The 22,317-nt window shown below is 40.2% G+C and overlaps 1 protein-coding gene across 1 annotated transcript in view; it reads left to right on the forward strand.

Moving 5' to 3' along the window:
- AMACR (alpha-methylacyl-CoA racemase) overlaps nucleotides 1-22,317 on the forward strand; it is a 71,189-nt gene that overhangs the window by 32,962 nt on the left and 15,910 nt on the right. The window contains exon 5 of the mRNA XM_089689450.1: nucleotides 12,687-12,873. Within this exon, the coding sequence (XP_089545576.1) occupies nucleotides 12,687-12,873 (187 nt within the window). The remainder of the gene's footprint in view (nucleotides 1-12,686; nucleotides 12,874-22,317) is intronic.

Raw genomic sequence — 22,317 nt, forward strand, 5'->3', positions numbered from 1 at the left:
TATTGCCCTGCTTTACGCCTCAGGAGAGGATGCAAACCATCTGGTCTCTGACCTGTTTCTGTTGTTCTTTCATTTTCTTTCTAGACCCGCCTTTACCTTTACATTATCTCCCCCATCATGCTTCCGTTCCTTTCCCCTGATCCCCTCTGGTCCCCGTAGTTCCTTCTGTGGGATTTATCCCCTTCTTCTCTCTTTCCCATACTTTCCATTTTTCTTTTTGCTGTCAGTGTGCCTTCGGTACTGTAGATGGGCAACCCTACCTACGATGTATTTTTATTCTTGTAGTTCATCAGTTAGTCATGTTCATCCCAGATTTGCCCCTATCATCGTCACTCTAAGATGATACCCTATTGCTACATTTGGGTCCTGCCTATGACATGTTCTGCATTTCTATTATTGTGGCACAAGTGGTTAGGACCTAATGGGTCAAGAATTGGGTTCCACCTGTTTTGTGAAGGTGCTCACATGTTTTCTAAGTTCTACCAGATGAACATTTCAGCCTCACATGATTCTAGCTTTTTGGCAGATCCTTCAGACAGTCTCCAGATCTCTGTTGTTGTCTTGTGCCTGTTAGCATTTGCTTACTATGTTGCCCACCCTTCAATCGGATTGCCTTTTGAACCTCCCAAAGGTGAAAGGCCTCGTGTCTATCAATTGGGGGGGGGGGGGGAAGATTTTTGTACACGCCATAAAACCTTTCTTGGAAACCACTCAGGAATACAGGTCCCACCCCTCTGTTTTTATAATTTTGCTCTACTTTTCTACAAAATGGTGCCAATAGGAGGTTTTGCTTACAACTTTTTTGTTTGCCAGTGTCCAATCCTCCTTTTGAGAGGAAATATAACCTGAAGGTAAAAGACTTCTTGTGTCCCTCAATGGGTTCCAAGAAAAAATATTTTGTAGTGCATACAAAGTTTCTACAATTTGTAATTACTACAAGTCTGTCTGCTGCAGTGGAATATGGGACCTGTATTTTCCTTCATTCACAGATCCATGTGAACGAATGACAACACTATGCAGGTGAAGTCCTGCACAGCCACACAGATTGTAAATGTTCCAGCAGCTGCGGGGAAGAGGAACCCTCATCTGCTGTCATGATTGTGGGGGGGTGGAGGGCATGTGCTGGAACATGTTATATGTTACACCCTAAATACAGGGGTAACATTCTCCAAAAGTTAAGCTTATCCTTTAAAGTAGATGATGTTCTTGGTGGAAATCAAACCTAGGACCCTGACCACTAAGCTGCCATATAGGCTCATATGAAAGCATTGGAATGAGGAAAACCATATTTATTAAAAGTGTAGTGTATTTATATTGCTGTTTTCATTTAAGAACTTAATGAAAACTGAATTAACAGTAAAAAAAATGTCTGCAATGTATAGAGTTTTGTTTGATGTTATCTCTGTATGTGTTACGCATTTTCTTGTGTGGGACTTAAAAGAAAGGACCATTTAGGCAACATAAAAGGGTATCATCTGTCATAGGCAGACAAGTACTATGCTTTGATTGCCCTTTATTGTACTTATCTCTATGCTGTAGGTGCCCATCTCTAAAAGTCAAACAGATTGTGATGTGAAATCCAAGTTTTTCTCTGACAGAAGGCCAGACAGATCTGTTTCACTTCTAAGCCTGTCATATCTTTTCATAAACCTGCCAACCTTTCACTAAAAGGCCTGTTATAATTGAAGGAAAAAAATTAGTCAGACTTCTCACACTGTTCATGAGCCTTTCAGGTGGTAGAGACCTACCGCACTTCGTTGTTTCCATATAACTGGACCTATGACAGGCCAAAGCTGCACTACACAGGCCTGGCAAACATCTGAAGAGCCATTTTAATCAAGCACTTGGCCTTTTATGTGTATGCCTGATAAATAATTCAGTAGCAGATGCTCTTGAGAAAAAGAAAATCATAGTGAGGTTTATACTTAGGCCTTAGTTCAAAGGCAGAGATTTACCTCCTGATACCGTACGGTGAGTTTCTGAAATCTAATGGATAACCCCCTTCTTCCTGGCAATAAAACCATAAGAGTGGTTCTGACTGATCTGCAAAAAGTGAGACATGAGGCTTGTGGCTGTTTTGGGGCATTCCGCAGAATCTAGAGTGTGGTAATTACATGTCATGTTCATCAAATTTAAACTGTTCAGAAGAATTGATGACCTGGTTTTCATCACATGGAATACACCATTTTTTCATAGCATGTGATAACCAAACTTTTTGGATTAATACATTCTTCATCATTTAAAAGTGCATCTGTACCTGTTGAATTGAAATTATTTAACTAAAAAAGACAATTCCATTAAGAATTTGAAATAAAGTCTTGACAACCATATTTACTTTTATTTTTTAAACAATGGATTGATCCTCTGGTCACTCTCTGTGCTCAACGGTTCTAATTGCTGACCGCTCTGTGCCCTGTAGTGATGTAGGGGTCAGCAGGAGGAATCATTGACCACAATGGAAGACCAAAAAATTGACACCTCCAGCTATTTCAGTTGCAAAATATTTACTTTGGTCATTGTGGGGACCTCTTGTGTTTACAGTACTGTGAAGTTTTAGGTCTCTTTCACATGGGGAAGTGTCAGGGCAGGAGCTGAGGAACGGACAGGCAGGCCTAAACAATGTAACGCACTGGCTGATGACAACCACCACCCACAAACCGAAGTCCCTCAGGGCGCGGAGTCCAAGTCCCAGGCTGCCCTTCACCAGGACCCCTGATGGTGGGGATGGACTTGACGCAGCCAGGAACCAGGTCGCGGCCCCCGAGATACCTCAGTTGCGGTAATGACCGCCGCCAATGGCGTGTAGCTGGTGGAAAAGACAATAGAGTAGTCAGGCAGGCCGGGTCAACAACAACGGGACAAAATGGTACAGGACAGCAGAGGAGAATCACAGGTCACGAGCCGGGTTCAGCAACAGAGGGTCAGATCAAAGGAGAACGCAAAGAATAGTCGAGTCACAAGCCGAGTCAGATTCCAGGAGAGTCACGAGAGTCAAAACAGAGTAATAGCAACACAAAGACACAAGTGCAAAGAGCATGTGCGGACCACAAGCTTATATGTCATCAGCCACACCCCTCTGGGGGATGGACCTCAGAGACCTGAAGGCATAAAGGATTCCCACCATGCTCAGCAGAAATCCAAGATGGATGCCAGCACATGGAGTAACATAACCTCTGGGAAAAGATAGAACCTTGACAGGAGGATTCCGCCTGTGATCCACCTGCTCAGGAGGGGGCCTGTCTGTTAATCCCTGATGAGCAGGCGGATGACTGGTCGGTGTTCACTCCGCTTATGCAGAGCGTACATGGACACAGCACGGTCTTCTCTTTTGGAGGTCAGATGTAAAAAGACATCCTGTTTGTTTACAGCCATCTACAATCCAATCCGATCCACTGGATGGAAGGGGAATGCATCCCCATCTGTCTGTTTTTGGCAGATTGAATTGGATGTAGGTGTAAATGGACACGTCTGTTTACATCCGTTGCTCCATAGAGGAGAATGGAGGTTCCAACTGTGTCCACCTGAAAAACGGATAAGGGTGTGAAAGGGGCCCTAGGCAGATGTGAAAGAATGCTGTAAATAAAGAATGCTTTCTGAACTAGAAGTGTTAATAGCTTATTTTTATCAATTAACAAAATGTAAAGTTCAGTGCCTTGAAAAAGTATTCATACCCCTTGAAATTTTCCACATTTTTTTACAGCCAAAAACATAAATGTATTTTATTGGGATTTTATTTGATAGACCAACACAAAGTGGCACATAATTGTGAAGTAAAAGGAAAATGATAAATTGTTTCAAAATTTTTTACAAATAAATATATGAAAAGTGTGGCGTGCGTTTGTATTCAGCCCTCCTGAGGCAATACTTTGTAGAACCATCTTTCACTGCAATTACAGCTGCAAGTCTTTTTGGGTATATCTCTACCAGCTTTGCACATCTAGAGTGAAATTTGCGAAATGGCTCAAGATTGGACAGAGTGTCTGTGAATAGCAATTTTTAAGTCTTGTCTCAGATTCTCAATTGGATTTAGGTCTGGACTTTAACTGGGTCATTCTAACTCATGAATATGCTTTGATCTAAACCATTCCATTGTAGCTCTGGCTGTATGTTTCGGGTCATTGTCCTGCTGGATGGTGAACCTGCGCCCCAGTCTCAGGTGTTTTGCAGACTCAAACAGGTTTTCTTCTAAGATTGCCGTGTATTTGGCTCCATCCATCTTCCCATCGACTCTGACCAGCTTCCATGTCACTGCTGAAGTAAAGCATCCTCACAACATGATGCTGCTGCCACCATGTTTCACGGTGGGGATGGTGTGTTCAGGGTGATGTGCAATGTTAGTTTTCTAGAAAAGCAGAAGATAAGTGAGCGCTTATGTAAATATATAATATAATAAGCAGCGGCTGTACACCAAAAAAGGCACCGTATCAAACCTTCAATGACATAAATATAAAAAAGGGGGGAGGTGCAGCGCTGTATAACTTAGCAAAACAATAATGAATAACCACCGATAATACACAATAATAATAATAGTAGTGACTGTGTGTTAATAATGCCACTGAATGGTGGCTATGGAGTGAGGGAAGTGAAACAGTCCAATGGAGGAGTGCTCTTAAGATCCAGGATGATCTTCAGACGTCCAATGCTAGGGACCGTCAGGTGATAAAATATAAAGACTGCGCACTCACCAGATACGCAATGTTTATGCGCATTTGTGTAAATATCACTGGACCTCCTGTGTCATCATCCTGGTCTGGTCAGATCTGGTCAGCCTATCCCTCATGGCCTGGTACCCGGATAAGTGCAGCTTTTCTGTGGATTTGGCCGGTTCTCACCAGAACTCAAATAAATAGAAAGGGCCACATAGTGTAATATCCTTGGGTATCTTTGACCCAGATGTACTGACGTCCAACCTGCTGTAGCTTTCCCTAAAAGAGGGAAAGCTACAGCAGGTTGGACGCCTCACCGCCGGCGCCACGAGGGGCCCCGGCGGCCATCTTTGATTTGCATCTGCGTCAGTACTATTTTTGTATGTTGGATTTTCAGCTATCCTGTGCCTATAATAAAGATACCCAAGGATATTACACTATGTGGCCCTTTCTATTTATTTGAGTTCTGGTGAGAACCGGCCAAATCCACAGAAAAGCTGCACTTATCCGGGTACCAGGCCATGAGGGATAGGCTGACCAGATCTGACCAGACCAGGATGATGACACAGGAGGTCCAGTGATATTTACACAAATGCGCATAAAGATTGCGTATCTGGTGAGTGCGCAGTCTTTTTATATTTTATCACCTGACGGTCCCTAGCATTGGACGTCTGAAGATCATCCTGGATCTTAAGAGCACTCCTCCATTGGACTGTTTCACTTCCCTCACTCCATAGCCACCATTCAGTGGCGTTATTAACACACAGTCACTATTATTATTATTGTGTATTATCGGTGGTTATTCATTATTGTTTTGCTAAGTTATATAGCGCTGCACCTCCCCCCTTTTTTATATTAATGTTAGTTTTCTGCCACACATAGCGGTTTGCTTTTAGGCCAAAAGTTCAATTTTGGTCTCATCTGACCAGAGAACCTTCTTCCACATGTTTGCTGTGTCCCCTACATTGCTTCTGGCAAACGGGACTTATTACGGCTTTCTTTCAACAATGGCTTCATTCTTTCCACTCTTCCATAAAGGCCAGATTTGTGTAGTGCACGACTAATAGTTGTCCTGTGGACAGATTCTCCTACCTGAGCTGTGGATCTCTGCAGCTCCTCTAGAGTTACCATGGGCCTCTTGGCTGCTTCTCTGATTAATGCTCTCCTTGCCCAGTCTGTCAGTTTAGGTGGACGGCCATGTCTTGGTAGGTTTGCAGTTGTGCCATACTCTTTCTATTTTCGGATGATGGATTGAACAGTGCTCCGTGAGGTGTTCAAAGCCTGTGATATTTTTTTTTATAACCTAACCCTGCTTTAAACTTCTTCACAACTTTATTCCTAGTCCAATCAAAATCCTAAATCCAATTGAGAATCTGTGGCAAGACTTGAAAATTGCTGTTCACGGATGTTCTCCATCCAATCTGGCAGAGCTTGAATTATTTTGCAAAGAAGAATGTGCACAAATTTCACTCTAGATGCACAAAGCTGGTAGAGATATACCCAAAAAGACTTGCAGCTGTAATTGCAGTGAAAGATGGTTCTACAAAGTATTGACTCCGGGGGGCTGAATACAAATTCAGGCCACACGTTCACATATTTATTTGTAAGAAAATTTTGAAAACCATTTATCATTTTCCTTCCACTTCACAATTATGTGCCACTTTGTGTTGGTCTATAACCTTAAACTCTAATAAAATACAGTTACGTTTTTTGTTGTAAGATGACAAATGTGGAAAACTTCAAGGGGTGTGAATACTTTTTCAAGGCACTCTAAATTAACAAATCAAATCAGTATTCGGTGTGACCACTCTTTGCCTTCAAAACAGCATCAATTCTTCTAGATACACTTGCACACAGTTTTTGAATGAATTCTGCAGGTAGATTGTTCCAAACATCTTGGAGAACTAATCACAGATCTCATGTGAATGTAGGCTGCCTCATATCCTTCTGTCTCTTCATGTACAGTGTGGAAAATAATGATTTGATCCCCTGCTGTTTGCCCAAATGAAGATTCTATAATTTTTATCATAGGTATATTTTAAATGACAGAGACAGAATATCAACCAAAAATCCAGAAAGCAACATGATACAAATGTTATAAACGGAGTTGCAGGTCAGTTAGTAAAATAAGTATTTGATCCCCAAGCTAAACATGACTTAGTACCTGGTGGAGAAACCCTTGTGGGCAAGCACAGAAGTAAGATGTTTCTTGTAGTTGTTTATTAGGTTTGCACACATTTCAGGAGGGATTCTGGTCCACTCTTCTTTACAGATTTTCTCTAAATCCTTAAGGTTTCTTGGCTGTCACTTGGCATCTTAAAGTTTCAGCTCCCACCATATAGTTTTTATAGGATTAAGTTCTGGCTGAGGGAAGATGGTTCTCACCCAATATTTTACAGTGCATGGCCCTGTCCAATGGCCCCTCAATGCGGCCGGTACCCTTAGCAGAGAAACAGCCCCAAAGCATAATGTGTTCACCTCCGTGCTTGACTGTAGGGATGGTGTTCTTAGGGTCATAGTTAGTATTTTTCTTCCTCCAAACATGGCGAGTCGAGGTAATGCCAAAGAGCTGAATTTTGGTCTCATCTGACCACAACACTTTCTTCCAATCTTTCTCTGAATCATTTAGCTGTTCATTGGCAGTCTTCAGACGGGCCTGTGCATGCGCCTTCTTGAGCAGGAGGACCTTGTGGCTGTTGCAGGGTTTCAATCCATGGTGACATATTGTGTTACCAATGGTTTGTTTGGTGACTGCGGTCCCAACTACCTTGAGATCATTCACAAGCTCCTCCCATGTAGTTCTGGGCTGATCCCTTGCTTTTCTCATGGTCATCCTTACCTCATGAGGCGAAATCTTGCATGAAGCTCCAGACCGAGGGAGATCTCCATTTTGTATTTCTTCCATTTGCAAATAATCACTCCATCAGTTGTCTCCTTCGCACCAAGCTTCTTGCTGATGGTCTTGTAGCCCATTACAGCCTTTTGCAGGTCTACAATCTTGTCCTTGATGTCCTTTTACAGATCTTTTGTCTTGCCCATGGTGGTGAGGTTTGATTGGAAAAAAGATTCTGTGGAAAGGTGTCTTTTATACAAATAACGAGTTGTCATTAGGAGCACCTTCTTAACCACTTCCAGACCGGACACTTTTACCCCCTTCCTGACCAGGGCAATTTTCAGCTTTCAGCGCTATCACACTTTGAATGACAATTGCGCGGTCATGCAACACTGTACCCAAATTAAATTTTTAGCATTTTTTTGAGACAGATAAAGCTTTATTTTGGTGGTATTTATTCACTGCTTGGATTTTTATTTTTTTTGCTTTGTAAATTAAAAACTCCAAAAATTTTGAAAAAAGTGTTTTTTTAAATAAAATTTTACAAATAAATAATATTTCATCATAAATCTTGGCCAAAATTTATTTTGTTTTATCTTTTTAGTAAAAATAAAAATCCAAATTAGTTTATAACCAAAAAATATAATTTTTAAACATTTTTTTTTACATTTTTATTTTATTTTTTTATATTATTTTTTTTTTTACATCCTGTTACCCTAGCAGTACAGTGTCACCATTTATAAACGGCCACCCGACCCTGCACTGCCACCATCCGGCCGTTTATATACAACGGCCAGTCGGGAAGTGGTTAAATTGACAGGACTAATCTGTGTACCACATGAGCACATAGCCAGTCTGTGGAAGCCAGAATTATTGTTGGTTGGTAGGGGATCAAATACTTATTTTACTCACTGAACAGCAACTCCAATTTATAACACTTGTATCGTGTTTTTTTTCTGGATTTTTGTTTGATATTCTGTCTGTCATTTAAAATACATCCATATTAAAAATTATAGACCCTTATTTTTTTTCTAAGTGGACAAACTTACAAAACCTGCATGGGATCAAATAATTATTTTTGCCACTGTAATCCCAGAGAGGCTCCATAATGTTGAGATTCAGGACTCTGTGGGGTCCAAACCATTACTTCCAGGACTCCATGTCATGAACAAATCTCCAGCTCCATTTGCAGAAATGCAGCCCCAAATTTGCAAGGAAGCTCCACTATGCTTCACTGTTGCCTGCAGACACTCATTATTGTACCGCTCTCCAGCCCTTCGGTGAACAAACTGACTCTTTCTACAGCCAAATGTTTCACAGTTTGACTTATCAGTCCAGAGCCCCTGCTGACATTTTTCAATACCCCTGTACCTATGTATTCGTTCATAGCTGAGTAGATTATTCTTGTCTCTATGTCAGAGGCATGGCTTTTTGGTCGCAATTCTTTGAGGCAGGCTACATCCCCAGATGTTTGAAATAACCTACCTGCCAAGCAGGCATGTGCAGAATGAAAAAATGTGATTTGTTTCAGTTTGTTATTTAAATAATTTTGTTTAGTTAGGTTGGTTAATTGTTTTTGAAATTCATTTAGTTTTGTTTATTCATTCTCTAACTCAATTTCACATTTCCAAATTCAATTCTACCGAATTTGGAAACTTCGATTGGGCATTCAAATGTATTCTATTCAAAATTAAAATTTTGGAAGATGGTTATATTCTATTTTATTCTATTCTTTTTTTCTATTCTTTTTTTTCTATTTTGTTATTTTCTGTTGTATTCAAATTTATTCTCTCCATATTTCGAAAGATGGTTATATTTTTTCTATTTCCTGTCTATTGGTTTTGCTATTTTATTTTTTTCTACTGTGGTCTTTCATTTTCTATTCTATTCTTCTCTATTCTAATTTTTTCTATTCGAATTTCAAAAGATAGTTATTTTTTTTCTATTTTCTTCTATTCTTTTATATTCTATATTCTATTCTAATCTTTTCTATTCTATTACTACTCTATTATATTTTATTCCATTCTTTTATTTTCTATTCTGTTCTGCTTTACTTTATTCTGTTCCTTTAGTTTCTACTGTATTTTATTCTATTTTTGTTTTTGATTAGAATGTCGGATCAAATTTTGTTTCGGTATTTCAGATTTGTTTAAATTTGTTACTATTCCTTACTGTCCATATCTCCATATAATGAAAAATCCATCCGAATTTTGATTCGGACAGCTAACCACACATGTCTACTGCCAAGTTCCTTCAAAAACTGTGTGCAAGTGCAACTAGAAGAGTTGATGCTGTTTTGAAGACAAAGGGTGGTCACACCAAATATTGATTTGTATTGGATTTCTCTTCTGTTCATTTCCATTTTTTTTTTACTCATTTTGTTAATTGAGAACAAACTATTAACTTTTATTTCTGAAAGCATTCTTAATTTACAGTTTTACATCTCCCGAAAACTTTTGCACAGTACTGTATGTTTTACTGTTTTAATTTGGGGAAAAAAAGTGGAAAAGTAGGGTAAAAATACGTTTTCTAATTATATGTTAGAACAACAAATTCAACAGTACATGGGTTCAAGTGGTAACATTATGACTCTTGGTTCACATTTGCCAGTCAGTGGTTTTTCCACAGTTCCGGTCTCTTGGCTGCAGTTTTAGGCTGGAAGTAGTAGGGAATCAGTGCAACATACCTGGAGGGGTCACAGATAAGTATCTGGTCATGATTTTAGGCATTTGTCACAAAAACTTTGGGAAGGGGGGAGTATGGGCATGTGGACTTAACACTAAAGTGTATCTAAAGGCAAAATATTTTTCTTTGACAGATCTAGGATAAGTTAGATTGGTTTTACTGCTGCTTGTGTCCCCACTGGATAGATTCACCCTTTTTATTTGTTCTGGTAACTATTGCCAAAACTGAAGGAAAGTGCAACAATTTAACAGCTGTTTCCAGAACAAGAGAAGAACTTTTTTTTTCTATGGGGGCCCCCCCACCCAGTAGTACTTCTTTTCCGCCACTAGATGTCCTTCCTTTTCCAAGTTAACCCCTTCATGCCTAAGGGTAAAAGAAATCTAAATGCCTAAGCACAAATTTGCAACGTTGACATGTGTTAGTAAAACCGTACATATCACAACTACTTTGTATATCCAGGTGAATTATACCTTGTCTTTTTCAGGACAAATTGGGCATTCATTTGGTGGTAAATGGTAATGGATATCTCCTGATTTTTTTTTTTTTATTATTATTAAAAGAAAACTAAGCGAAAATAATAAAAAAAAAACTTTTTATTTAATTTCTGTGTTTCTTGTTACTACCATAACCTACCATCAAAGAACAACCCAAAATAAATTTTCCAGCTCTTGACGATCGCAGCGATACCATATATGTGTATGTCATTTGTTGTTTGTACCCATAGTACAGCCCAGAGACAATAGTGCACATTTAGTGGTTTTTTTTATTTTATTTTGCCTAAAACACACTGACACTAACTGACACTGATACCACATTTTTTTTTAACCCTGACCTTGACCCAAACACTTACCCTGGCACTGACCTAGATCAAACCTTTTTCTAGGTATTTTTCTTTATTTTTTTCTTTTATTTTTTAATATTTATTTATCTTTATTTTTTGTTTTACAAACTTTTTTTTTCCCTCTATGCCAGGAGTTAGAGAGATACAATGTATCTCTCTCCTCCATTCATAGAGAGAGAAAAAAACACAAGGGGCCAGGCTGTACAGTGATTGATCACAGTGATAGCCAATCAGAGGCTATCACAGTGATCATGTGACCTGGAATCGGGAGTCCCGGGTCCCAGCAGAAAGACAGGAATGCAAATATGTGGCCCCACGGAAAAAAGCCCAGTTCTGTGAGGCCGCATATTTGTGTTACGTTGGCATCAAAGAGTTAAGTAACTGCCAGCACCATTCTAGCCACTTCCTCTGAGCTCAGGCTGTTATGAATGTGCCCAGAACCTGTGACTAAACAGTAAAGAAGAAGCAACACAGTGATGAACTCATCTCTTTTCATGCTGTTTTGTCCTTCTATCAGCATGGTCCTTGTCACCACATGAACTGATTGGCTTCTTGTGCTGCTTCTCCTTCCCATTCTCTGAGTTATTATTATACAGGTTTTATATAGCAAAAAGAATTTGTGCAGCGCTTTACAACATAAGAGTAGACAGTACACTTACAATACAGTTCGATCCAGGAGGAATTGGAGGGTCCCATGCGTTAGAGCTTACAGACTAAAAGGGAGTGTCAAGCATTACAAAAGGTAACAGGATAGGCTCCTCCAAAGACAAGGAATTTATTTCAGTGATCACCTAAAAGTGGATAGAGTAGTAGACAGTTGGACTGATTGGGGTAGGGAGTTAAAGAGAAGGAGAAAGGCTCAGGAGATGTCCAGGAGACAAGCATGGGAGGTGGAGCAGGCGTTCTTGGGATGAATGAAGTGAACGATTTGGTTGGTATTTTGAGACTAGGTTGTAGCTGTACAGAGACTGTAAGAGGCCAATACCAGATCAAATTCTTGTACATACACTACTGCACTTTAAGAAATATGGCCAAACGACTCTTGTGGGTCACAGGAGTGCATTCACTTTTGTTCTCTTGTGACCAAGAGCCAGCTGAGAATGGGAAGATCCACTCAAGGGTCTGGAAGGATCCAAACAACATTGTCAGGATCCACCCAGATGGGTGATTGACAGCTGGCCCAGATCTCAGCTTGTGGCTGTGAGCTGCAGCCAGCTACATCCACCCCCTTTCCTGTCCAGCACTTCAGTGAGTGTTTGAGGAAAAGAGCGGAGAGCAGTGACTGATAGTCACTGCTCTCTGCTCTGAGCAGATGAAGAATTGAGAAGCAGTCGTGTGATCACTGAATTCTAAGTCTTAGAGCCTATGAGGGCAGCTGCAGCTTCTCACAGATGTTTCAGCATAGAGGGGAGTATGTAGGTTTTTTTTTTTTTTTTAAACCCCAAACTTGTCCTTTTTTAACAAAATATATTTAAGGAGCCATTAATACTGTATATACAGAATGCTCTGTAAATCCTGCCTCAGGGGTATACTGTATTGAATGTTTATTTGTAAAATAAAGATTTTGTACCAAAAAAAGATATAAAAGATGAGTTTAAAAACATCAATTTGAAGATAAATAAAATTGACCTAAAGGCATAATAGTTTTCCTTTAATAATTTCCATCACCTTTCTCATTTAGGTAGAAGGTGCTGCCTACCTGGGATCTTTTGTCTATAAGACACAGAATACGGGTATATGGAGTCAGCCAAGAGGCGAGAACTTACTAGATGGTGGAGCTCCATTCTACAGCACCTATACGACCTCTGAGGGGAAATACATGGCCGTAGGTGCAATTGAACCACAGTTTTATAAAGAACTTCTTAAAGGTACATGTTTTTTTTTTTTTTGCAAGACACAAATGTAACTCAGGTCAGCAACCAGTTAAAGTGTATCCATAAATTCAATTTAGTATTTTTATTGCTGTTTTGCTGTTGGTGTCCCAATGAGGAAATTTCCCTTCACTTCCTGCCCCATAAACACAATGGAAAGTAAATGGCTATCTCTCCAAAGTGGGAAAATCCTCTCTTAAACTGGCCAAACACTAGTGGAATTTCTTAGGAACATTCATATGAAAATTCTTAAAATGTTCTTTGTTGCCATCATAGATTCAACTAATTTAGTTCAAAAGCCCTTAAAATTTGGTCAAGATCTGCTATTTGAATGGAATCCCAGATGTGTTAAAGTGGGAGTAAACTCCCTTTGTAATTTTATATCTACAGGTAAGCCTATATTAACCCCCCTGGCGGTGTTCCCGAGTGTAGCTCGGGGTTAACTTTCAGTTCCAGAAGCAGTAACCTCGAGCTACACTCGGGATTACACTGCAGCATTGCTCAGGGATTCCCTCCAGCACTTACCTTGTTCTGCTCCCGCTATGTCCCCCCTGCAGCGTCCCCGGCCATCTCCTCCAGCGGATGTCGGCACCCGTCTTCCGGGTTCCAGTCCCTGCGAGCGCCGGGACGTACGGGGGACTGAACCGGCAGGAAATTCAAAAATTTAAATGTGACATTCACTCAATACACTGAAATCTGATAGTATTACATTACTATATTAAACCATTTCACATACATTTTGTCCCGACTGCTTTGTCCTGTGCCCTGCCTGCATTTTTATTGTTCTTTTTGTTTGGAAACTGAAAAAAGTCCATGGCGTCCAAAAAGCGTCCTTTAAGGTCAAAAGTGGTTTTAGACCGGCTAGAGAACAGCGATAGTAAATCGGAACCACTTGCAGAATTGAGTGATAATGATTCGTGGGGAAATTCGTCATCAGACACTGAAAACGATTTTGCGACTTTGCTCAGTGATGTGTGAACTTGGCGCTCTATTTCAAATTTCAATGTTTTTGCTTTGATTATTTTATTGAATTAAATTTAATATTATTATATTATTGTTTTTTATGATTATTTAATATATTATAATTTATGATTTCGTGTTTCAAATATTATACCCGGCATGTTTACTAGACTCTTGTTCAGACAGATTTCAGTGAGTTATTCCTAAGAATTACAGGCCTACAATAAAAAAACAACATATTTCCATGCAAAAAAATGTACCGCTTTGAGCACAGAAATACTGACATAATCAGACCACTAGGGAGGTTATTGCTTACTTGAAGATTCAGTAAATATCTCCATTTAGGAGACATTTACATTTGAATCAGCGGGTGACGTTACCAGCGCCTGGGCACTGTGCTCTCAATGGACGGCATACCATCTCTTGAGAGAGCTGTGTTGCGGCCGTGAATCCCTTGCACATTTGCAGGAGTGACGTCATCACGGCTCAGCCATTCAAACAGCCAGAGTGTGTGTACAGAAAGAAGACTGGGTGAAGATGGATTCCCTGTCAGCAGTGACAGCGTGCCACAGAAGGGATCCGATTCACAGGTAAGTCTGTTATAATGTGCTAGTATGCAGTACATACTAGCATATTATGACATTGGCCTGCAGGGGGGGCAGTTTTCTTCCTTTTTTAAAAAATTTTTATCTGCTGTTTTAACCATTTGCCGCCCGGCCAATAGCCGTTTGGCGACCGCAAAAATGCATTACCTTTCCGGGGTGTACGCCATTTGGCGTCCTCCCGCACATGCGCAGTTCGTGCGGTTGCAGAGCGGCGCAGCGGCGCGATCTGTCACCGGCCGTATACCTCAGACACGGCCGATGACAGATCTGAGTACCGGCCCCTGTTGCTGGTACCATGTGACCTGCTGTGACCAATCACAGCAGGTCACATGACAGTTGTATACAATGGATGGCTTAATTCATGCTATCCATTGTATACTAGTGTCTAGCTGTGAATGGTCACAGCAGGTCACATGCACATGTCATGTGATTAGCTGTGGCCAAATCACAGCTAAGCACAAAAAGAAAAAAAAAAAAACCTGAATGAATCGATGTCATTCAGGTAAATGCTTGCTTATAGCAAAGTAATTCTTTGCTATAAGCAAATTGTGTAAAAAAAAAAAAAATACTGATCACTTCCCCAAAGTAGTACAATGTTACTATGGTAACATTGTACTACTTTGGTCATAGTAAAATATGAAAAAAAAAATCTTAAAAAAAGTAATAAAAAAAAAAATATATATTTTTTTTTTTTCATACTGTCACCAGTCAGTGTCCCTGTTCACCGCCATGCCAGTTATATGATGACGCTGTACTGCACTGGTGACAGTATGTAAACAAAAAAATAGTGAAAATAATGTTTTTAATTTTTTCATTTTCCGAAAAATTATGACAAAAAAATTCCTCTTATGAAGTACGTCGGACTGTCTACTTTAAAAAAAGGGGTCATTTGGGGGATATCTGTACTATTCTGACATTCTTGGACCTCAAGAAATTAGATTGGCCATCATACTTCAGGATTGATCAATTTTCAGATCTATACCATAGTTTGTGCACTCTATAACTTTCCTACAAACTAAATAATACATCCTAATTTGGGTTATTTGCACCAAAGACATGTAGCAGAATACATCTCGGCCTAAATTTATGAAGAACAATTATTTATTTGTAAACTTTTATACCAGAAACAAAGAAAAATGTGTTTTTTTTTCAAAATTTTTGGTCTTTTTTTGTTAATTTAGCAAAAAATAAAAACCCCGGTGGTGATTAAATACCACCAAAAGAAAGCTCTAGTTGTGTGAAGAAAATGATAAAATTTTATTTTGGGTACAATGTTGTATGACCGCGCAATTGTCATTCAAAGTGTGAGAGCGCTGAAACGTGAAAAATGGCCTGGGCAGGAAGGTGTAAAATTGCCCGGTATTGAATTGGTTAAACAGGCTTCATTACAATATGTACCATCTTTCCAAAAACCACTTTCACAGTCAGTCTTGCTTGAGTAAAATTATCCATCCTGCTTCTCCAGGAGTTTTTGCAACTATTGTTGAAAATGAACGTCTGCTGGACCCCACTAATCATTAGAAAATTGATCTATACATTGAACGTTACGAAAAACAAAAATTTTCATTTGAAAGTCTACCAGTGTATGGCCAGTTTTTGATTGTGGTCACTGGAGCAATGGTCATCAGAGTGGGAAGATTTTCAATTAACCATCTGCACACTGCTGTTCATCCATATTCATTTCTAGCAGACATTTGCTTAAAAACAGAACATTCTTGATTTGCATAGTTAGCAATACATTTCCAAGCTGGCTATAGCCATCAAAGTGATTTCTCATGTCTCAAAATTTGAAATATCTACTCACATGAAAATTACTTTAGTGGACATATAGTGTCAATTTGGGGTAAATTGACAGATGAGAGCTGCAGAACCATATTTGGTCACTGATCCAAACTATACAGTGGAACCCGAAATCATGTTTCTGCTCAGATCTAAATAGCTCTTATACACTATATGGTCAATGGTTTGTGAACACCTGGCCATCACACCTATATGGGCCTGTTTGACATCCCATTTCAAAACTATGGGCAGTAATATAAAGTTGACCATAGTTTGTGGCTAGAACAGCCTCAACTCTTCTATGAAGGCTTTCGAAAAGATTTTGAAGTTTGTCAGTTGGAGTGCCCATTTAACCAAAAGAGCATTTGTAAGGTTGGGTACTAATGTTGGATGAGAAGATCTGACTCATTTCAGTTCATCCCAAAGGTGTTCAGTAGGGCTGAGGTAAGAACTCTGTGCAAACAACTTGATGTTCTCCACAATATACCCCTCAAACCATGGGGTTGATTTACTAAAACTAGAGAGTGCAAAATCTGGTGCAGCTCTGCATAGAAACTAATTGGCTTCCAGGTTTTTTTTTGCCAAAGCTTAATTGAACAAGCTGAAGTTAGAAGCGCATTGGCTACTATGCACAGCTGCACCAGATTTTGCACTCTCCAGTTTTAGTAAATCAACCTTCATATCTTTATAGAGTTGACTTTGTGCAGAGGGGCACAGTCATACTGGAGCAGAAAAGGGCTTTTTCTCAACTGTTCTTACAAGTTTGGAAACCCACGATTTTCGAAAATGTGTTTGTACCCTTCACTGGAAGCACCTGAACTCAATAAATTGGTGGGGTATATAAATACTATTGGTCATATTGCGTGTTTCTGTAAAATATAATCTAAAAATACATCTCAATCAAATGAGGTACTTGAGGGATGTGTCCACGCCTCAATCTTTAAAGTGGTTGTAAACATCAGGCTTGAAATTTTAACAAAACAAATCCCTCTATAGTGTGGACTTGTCGGAATCCAGTGCACTAAGTGTCATCTCTGTTTGCAGCCTCCTTCGTTTTCTGTCAGCATGAGTCACTTCTGACACGTTTTCTTGACACCAAGAGAAAAATGGTGACACAGGAGGGACCTCCAGCAGATTGACAGCCTCAGTTCTGTTCCTGTGTGAAGGGGGGGGGTGTCTTTCCCTCCAATCAGGGTTCAGAGCTCCCTTCACTGAGCTCTGCAGAGTGTAACTTCAATTCCCCACCCCCAGTTTTTCAGAGCTAAAAGATGCTGTGTAAGTTATGTACTTTGAATGGATGTAGAGAAGAGAGGGCTGCAGAAAAAACAGGCACAACTTATGTAGGAAAATGTGTTTAATCTCTGTGTACAAACCCAGGCCAGTCACTTCACTGGGAGTATATAAGGGTTTACAACCAGTTTAAGATTCCCAATAAACCCTCTCCACAGATCCATTGACTCTTAGGCTAAGTTCACATTCTGATTGTATAGTAGGCTTTAGATGGATGGTCAGGGAGCAGTAAAATCGTGGCTCAACCTTCATTTTTTGCTGCTCTCACTATACTCCTAGCCACCAATGTGAAAGATGCCTTGCAAGCAGGGATTTTCTTCAGCTGGAATGCAGTTCCGGCACCTCCAGCACTGAATTTATGTAATGACAAGGGGTGCTGGAGGTTTTATTTATGGTGGCTGCTGGGGAATCTATGCTAGATCTATTTTTGCAGGCAAGGGTGTCTATTGTTGCTGAGGAGGTCTATTGTTGCTGGTGGGGGTTCTATTTTTGCTGTAGGTGGGTCTTATGTTGCTGGGGGTCAATCATTGCTGAGAGGGATCTACTGGTGAAGGAGGGGTTTATTGTTGCTGGCTGCTGGAGGGTCTGCTGTTGGGAGTCTATTGTTGCTGCGGGGCCTATTGTTGCTGGGGAGGTCTCTTGTTGCTGGCTGCTGGGGGATCAATTAATGCTGGAGAGAATCTATGTTGACGGGAGGGGGGGTATCTATTGTTGCTAGCTACAGGGTATCTATTTTATTGCTTTTCTTGTTATTATTAACAAATTATTTAGCACCACAAAATAATTTGGTTCTGTATTCTCTAAAAGGGGTGGTACTGGGATGTGGATAGGGGGTGGGACCAAGCATTGGTGCTTGGAGGTGGGTAGGGGCGGAAACATGGGGTGATTCAGAAGGGTAGAGTTCCTGCACCTATTTTCTGAGAAAAAAAGCCCTGTTTGCAAGATTCCAGTAAGTGCAAGCAAGTATTTAACATTTTGCAAAGTAGAATTGAGACTTGCCAGAGAGAGATCACATTGATGCAGTTGGCCAACTTGAACATGCATTGCAATATATAGTATGTGAACCAAAAACAATCTGTTTCTTTGTAAGCATTTGCTGGAAATGTGTAATAGTGTATAGCCTTGTGTGGAGAGCTAATTGGAAATCTTAAAAGTTCCAACTGGTCCCTGCTCTATCCAAAGGAAAATATTTTTTTGTTGCGATACACTTTAATGTATATCCAGGATGGAAACCAGCAGATAGGCAATTGATTCATATTACTATCAGATCAAAAACTAAGCTGGGGATTATAGAATAAACATGTCCATTGCAGCATTCTCTGCACAGCACAAAAGATAAGGAATTATATGGAAAATGTCATCTAGGTTACAGAAAATCACATTAGCATGACTCTTCTGTGTGATAATGCTTCTGTACATTATAAAAATGAAGTATTTGGGAATAAACATGGTAGAATCCAATTTGCAGTCTATTGACAGCTAGGCCGATAACAGTCAGTCCCAGGTGTGTGAAATGATATTGCATGGCAAGTGATTCATTCGGAGTGAACACATTTCAGCGATCCCTGTCTTCCCATGCAGTGACTGTGACAGGTGGAATCAATGCAGTCCTAAGGTATGATCTGTGGAAGCTTACTGATAGAAGAATTCTTTGTCTTCTTCCTTTCAAAACTCACTTTACTCGTTTGCAAATATCCTCTCATTTAGTGAGTCACAGGACATGCTGCTAGATTAAATTATGTAAAACCAATGACTGAGATCTCATACAAGCTTTAATATGGAAATGTAATTCCAAAAATGAGTTTATATAATTTCAATATCTAAAGCTTCCATTAAAATGATACACTTAGAGCTCTTACACACGCGACTGCTGAGCCCGTTCAGCATAATTCTCAGCCTATTTTCCCTGCCCGGGCAGCCCAGGTGCAGCATACAGCGTGTCATTAACTTGAATAACTAATAACTTTGCGCCACTGTGCTCCTGTATATATGGCAGTGCTATTGTAAACTTCGGTACATCATACGGGTGTATAAAAAAATAATAACTTTTAAACATTACTTAGTGTCAGGAATTGTCTTATCTCTGGTAGTGCTGGGGCTTACCTGCCTTTTGGGCTGCAGTATCAGTGCTGGCCAGCGGGTGCTCTCAGCAGCCAGTGTCTCACTCCTGCAATCAGGCCATCACCTGATGCTGATTGCAGGAGGTGTATTAAAGCAGGACCAGGCCTGCAGCCAGTGCCTTTGTGTATTGCTCCCTTGTGCCCTGTATCCTGCCTCCTGCCTGCCTGATGCTCCTGCTGGACTCTGACACTGCTTGAACTCTGCCCGTACCGACCCCGGCTATTCCTGACCACTCTTCTGCCTGCTCCTTTGTACCTTGTCTGCCCGTTAGCTACTGACCCGGCCTGCCTGACTACATTTGAGCTCCATACATATTTATATCAGTTAAGGTTTGGGTTTTGTTTGCACTTTGTTGTACACATTTATATTAGTTTAGGTTTGGTTTGTTTGCACTGCGTTTGTGTATTGTGTAGCCTTTAATAAATTATATTGTTTACACCTTACTTGAAGACTGTGTTTTCCTGTGTCAGTCCACACATCTCTGGTCATACCCGGATCCCTGACACTTAGTATGCGTTCACTTAACCACTTGCCCTCCAGAGGATTTACCTCCCTTCCTGACCAGGCCATTTTTTTGCAAAACGGTGCTGTACATTAATGAAATATATACTCTTTTTTTTTTTTTCCCTACAAATAGTTTTCTTTCAGTGGTTTTTGATCACCTCTGTGTTTTTCATTTTTTGCTCTATAAACAAAAAAAGACCAAGAATTTTGAAAAAAACCTGTATATTTTTTACTTTTTGCTAAATTCCTTCATTAAGTTAGGCCAAAATGTATTCTGCTACATGTCTTTGCTAAAAAAAAATCCCAATACGTGTAAGTTAATTGGTTTATGCGAAAGTTATAACGTCTACAAATGGCAGTATATATACTGGAATTTTTTTTTTATACTATTAATGGCGGCAATCAGCGACTTATAGCGTGGTTTGTGGGACTGCGGTGGGCATTCTGACACTGCGTGGGAACTGACTAACTGCCACTGACATCCCAGTGACACTAATACAGTGATCAGTGCTAATAAAAAGCACTGACACTGTACTAATGATACTGGGCAGGAAGGGGTTAACATCTAAGGTGATCAAAGGGTTAACTGTGTGCTGGGTGTGTTTTACTGTGTGCTGTGTTTTACTAGGGAAAGATGCTGTTTTGTACCACCCTACTGTGTAATGAGATACAGAACAGCATGTCCATGCTGACAGGAGAGAGACCTGTGTAGTTTACACACAGGTCTCTCCCCTGTCAGCTTTACCCGGCAATCGCCAAGTGCTGCCGGGACCTGGTGATTGACATCCCTATCTGCCAATAGCGGTGCGGGTGGGGCGGTGTACATGCACGCCCCCTACCCAGAAATCAAATCACGTTTATATATTTGATTTTGAGCAGCCCTGCCGCCCTGTAGCAGTACTTCTGCTATAGTACATTCCGTCCCAATGACTCCATTAATAGAAGCATACTACAGCTTCTAAAAATGGATGACGAGAAGATGATTGATAGGTCTGCCCAGGGGCGGACTGACAACTCATGGGGCCCCTGGGCAATAGGGGATCATGGGGTCCCTGTGTCCTTGCCCACACTCAAACCACATCCAAAAAAGCCTACCAAAGGTACCAGGAGCATCTCATGGGGCCCCCTACTGACTCCGGGCCCTAGGGCAGTGCCTGAATGGTCATTCCGTCCCTGGGTCTGCCCCCTCCTATTCATAGATCCTGTTTGATATATAGAAGCTGTCTAGAAATTCTATGATTGGAGGTTGAGAAGATGATTGTTGGGTCTGCCTAGTCCATTCATAGATCCTGTTTCATTCATAGAAGCTGTAGAATAGCATCTATGACTGGGGGATAGATAGATGATTGATAGGTTCGCCCCTCCATTCATATTTCACTGTACATTCATAGAAACTATAGTACAGTGTCTATGAATTAAGCAGCTGGGCAGAATGGGCAGGTATAGTTGGACACTCTTGATGAGTGCCTTTGACAGCCTTTTAGTTCTATTAACCCCCTCTGGTTAACGGTGGAGGGGTATGGATTAAGGATTTCACCAAAAACATCAGCACAAGGGACACTTCCTACTGACTGTAAGTTATGTCCCTTGTGTTGATTTGGTTTCTTTATTTTTTTAAGTTTGGCTGCACTTTTAGTAGTAAGGCACATATGATCATGGCAGACCTCATCAGCAATCATACTCCCATGTTGCCATCCTGTCAGCTCTCTTGAAAGGCTTATTTTATGCAAACTACCTAACTTCCGTAAGTTGGTTTGTGTTGGCACTTTACTTCCCATTTTTAAATTTTTCACACACATTTTAAAAATCTGCACTTTTTTGCTACCAAATTACTTAGAACCCCCAAACATTATATATTTTCTTTAATAAGAAATAAAATGTACGATTTGCTACAAGATATTTGTGCAGCTGTTTATCAAACATATATTTTTAGGAAAAAAAAAATAATGTAAATTTTAGTGCAAACACCATAAAATACCCAATTTGTGGTTAAATATAAAAATGGAGACGCGGTGAGCAAATAGATACCAAATATGTCAAGACTAAAAATTGCATGAGTCAGAGAAATGGTGAAGTACAGTGGGGATCGAAAGTTTGGGCACCCCAGCTAAAAATTTGTATTAATGTGCATAAAGAAGCCAAGGAAAGATGGAAAAATCTCCAAAAGGGTTCAAATTACAGA

The sequence above is a fragment of the Staurois parvus genome, unplaced genomic scaffold (assembly GCF_062004578.1).
Source record: "Staurois parvus isolate SC_StPar_1 unplaced genomic scaffold, SC_StPar_1.0 ptg000475l, whole genome shotgun sequence".
NCBI lineage: Eukaryota > Metazoa > Chordata > Amphibia > Anura > Ranidae > Staurois > Staurois parvus.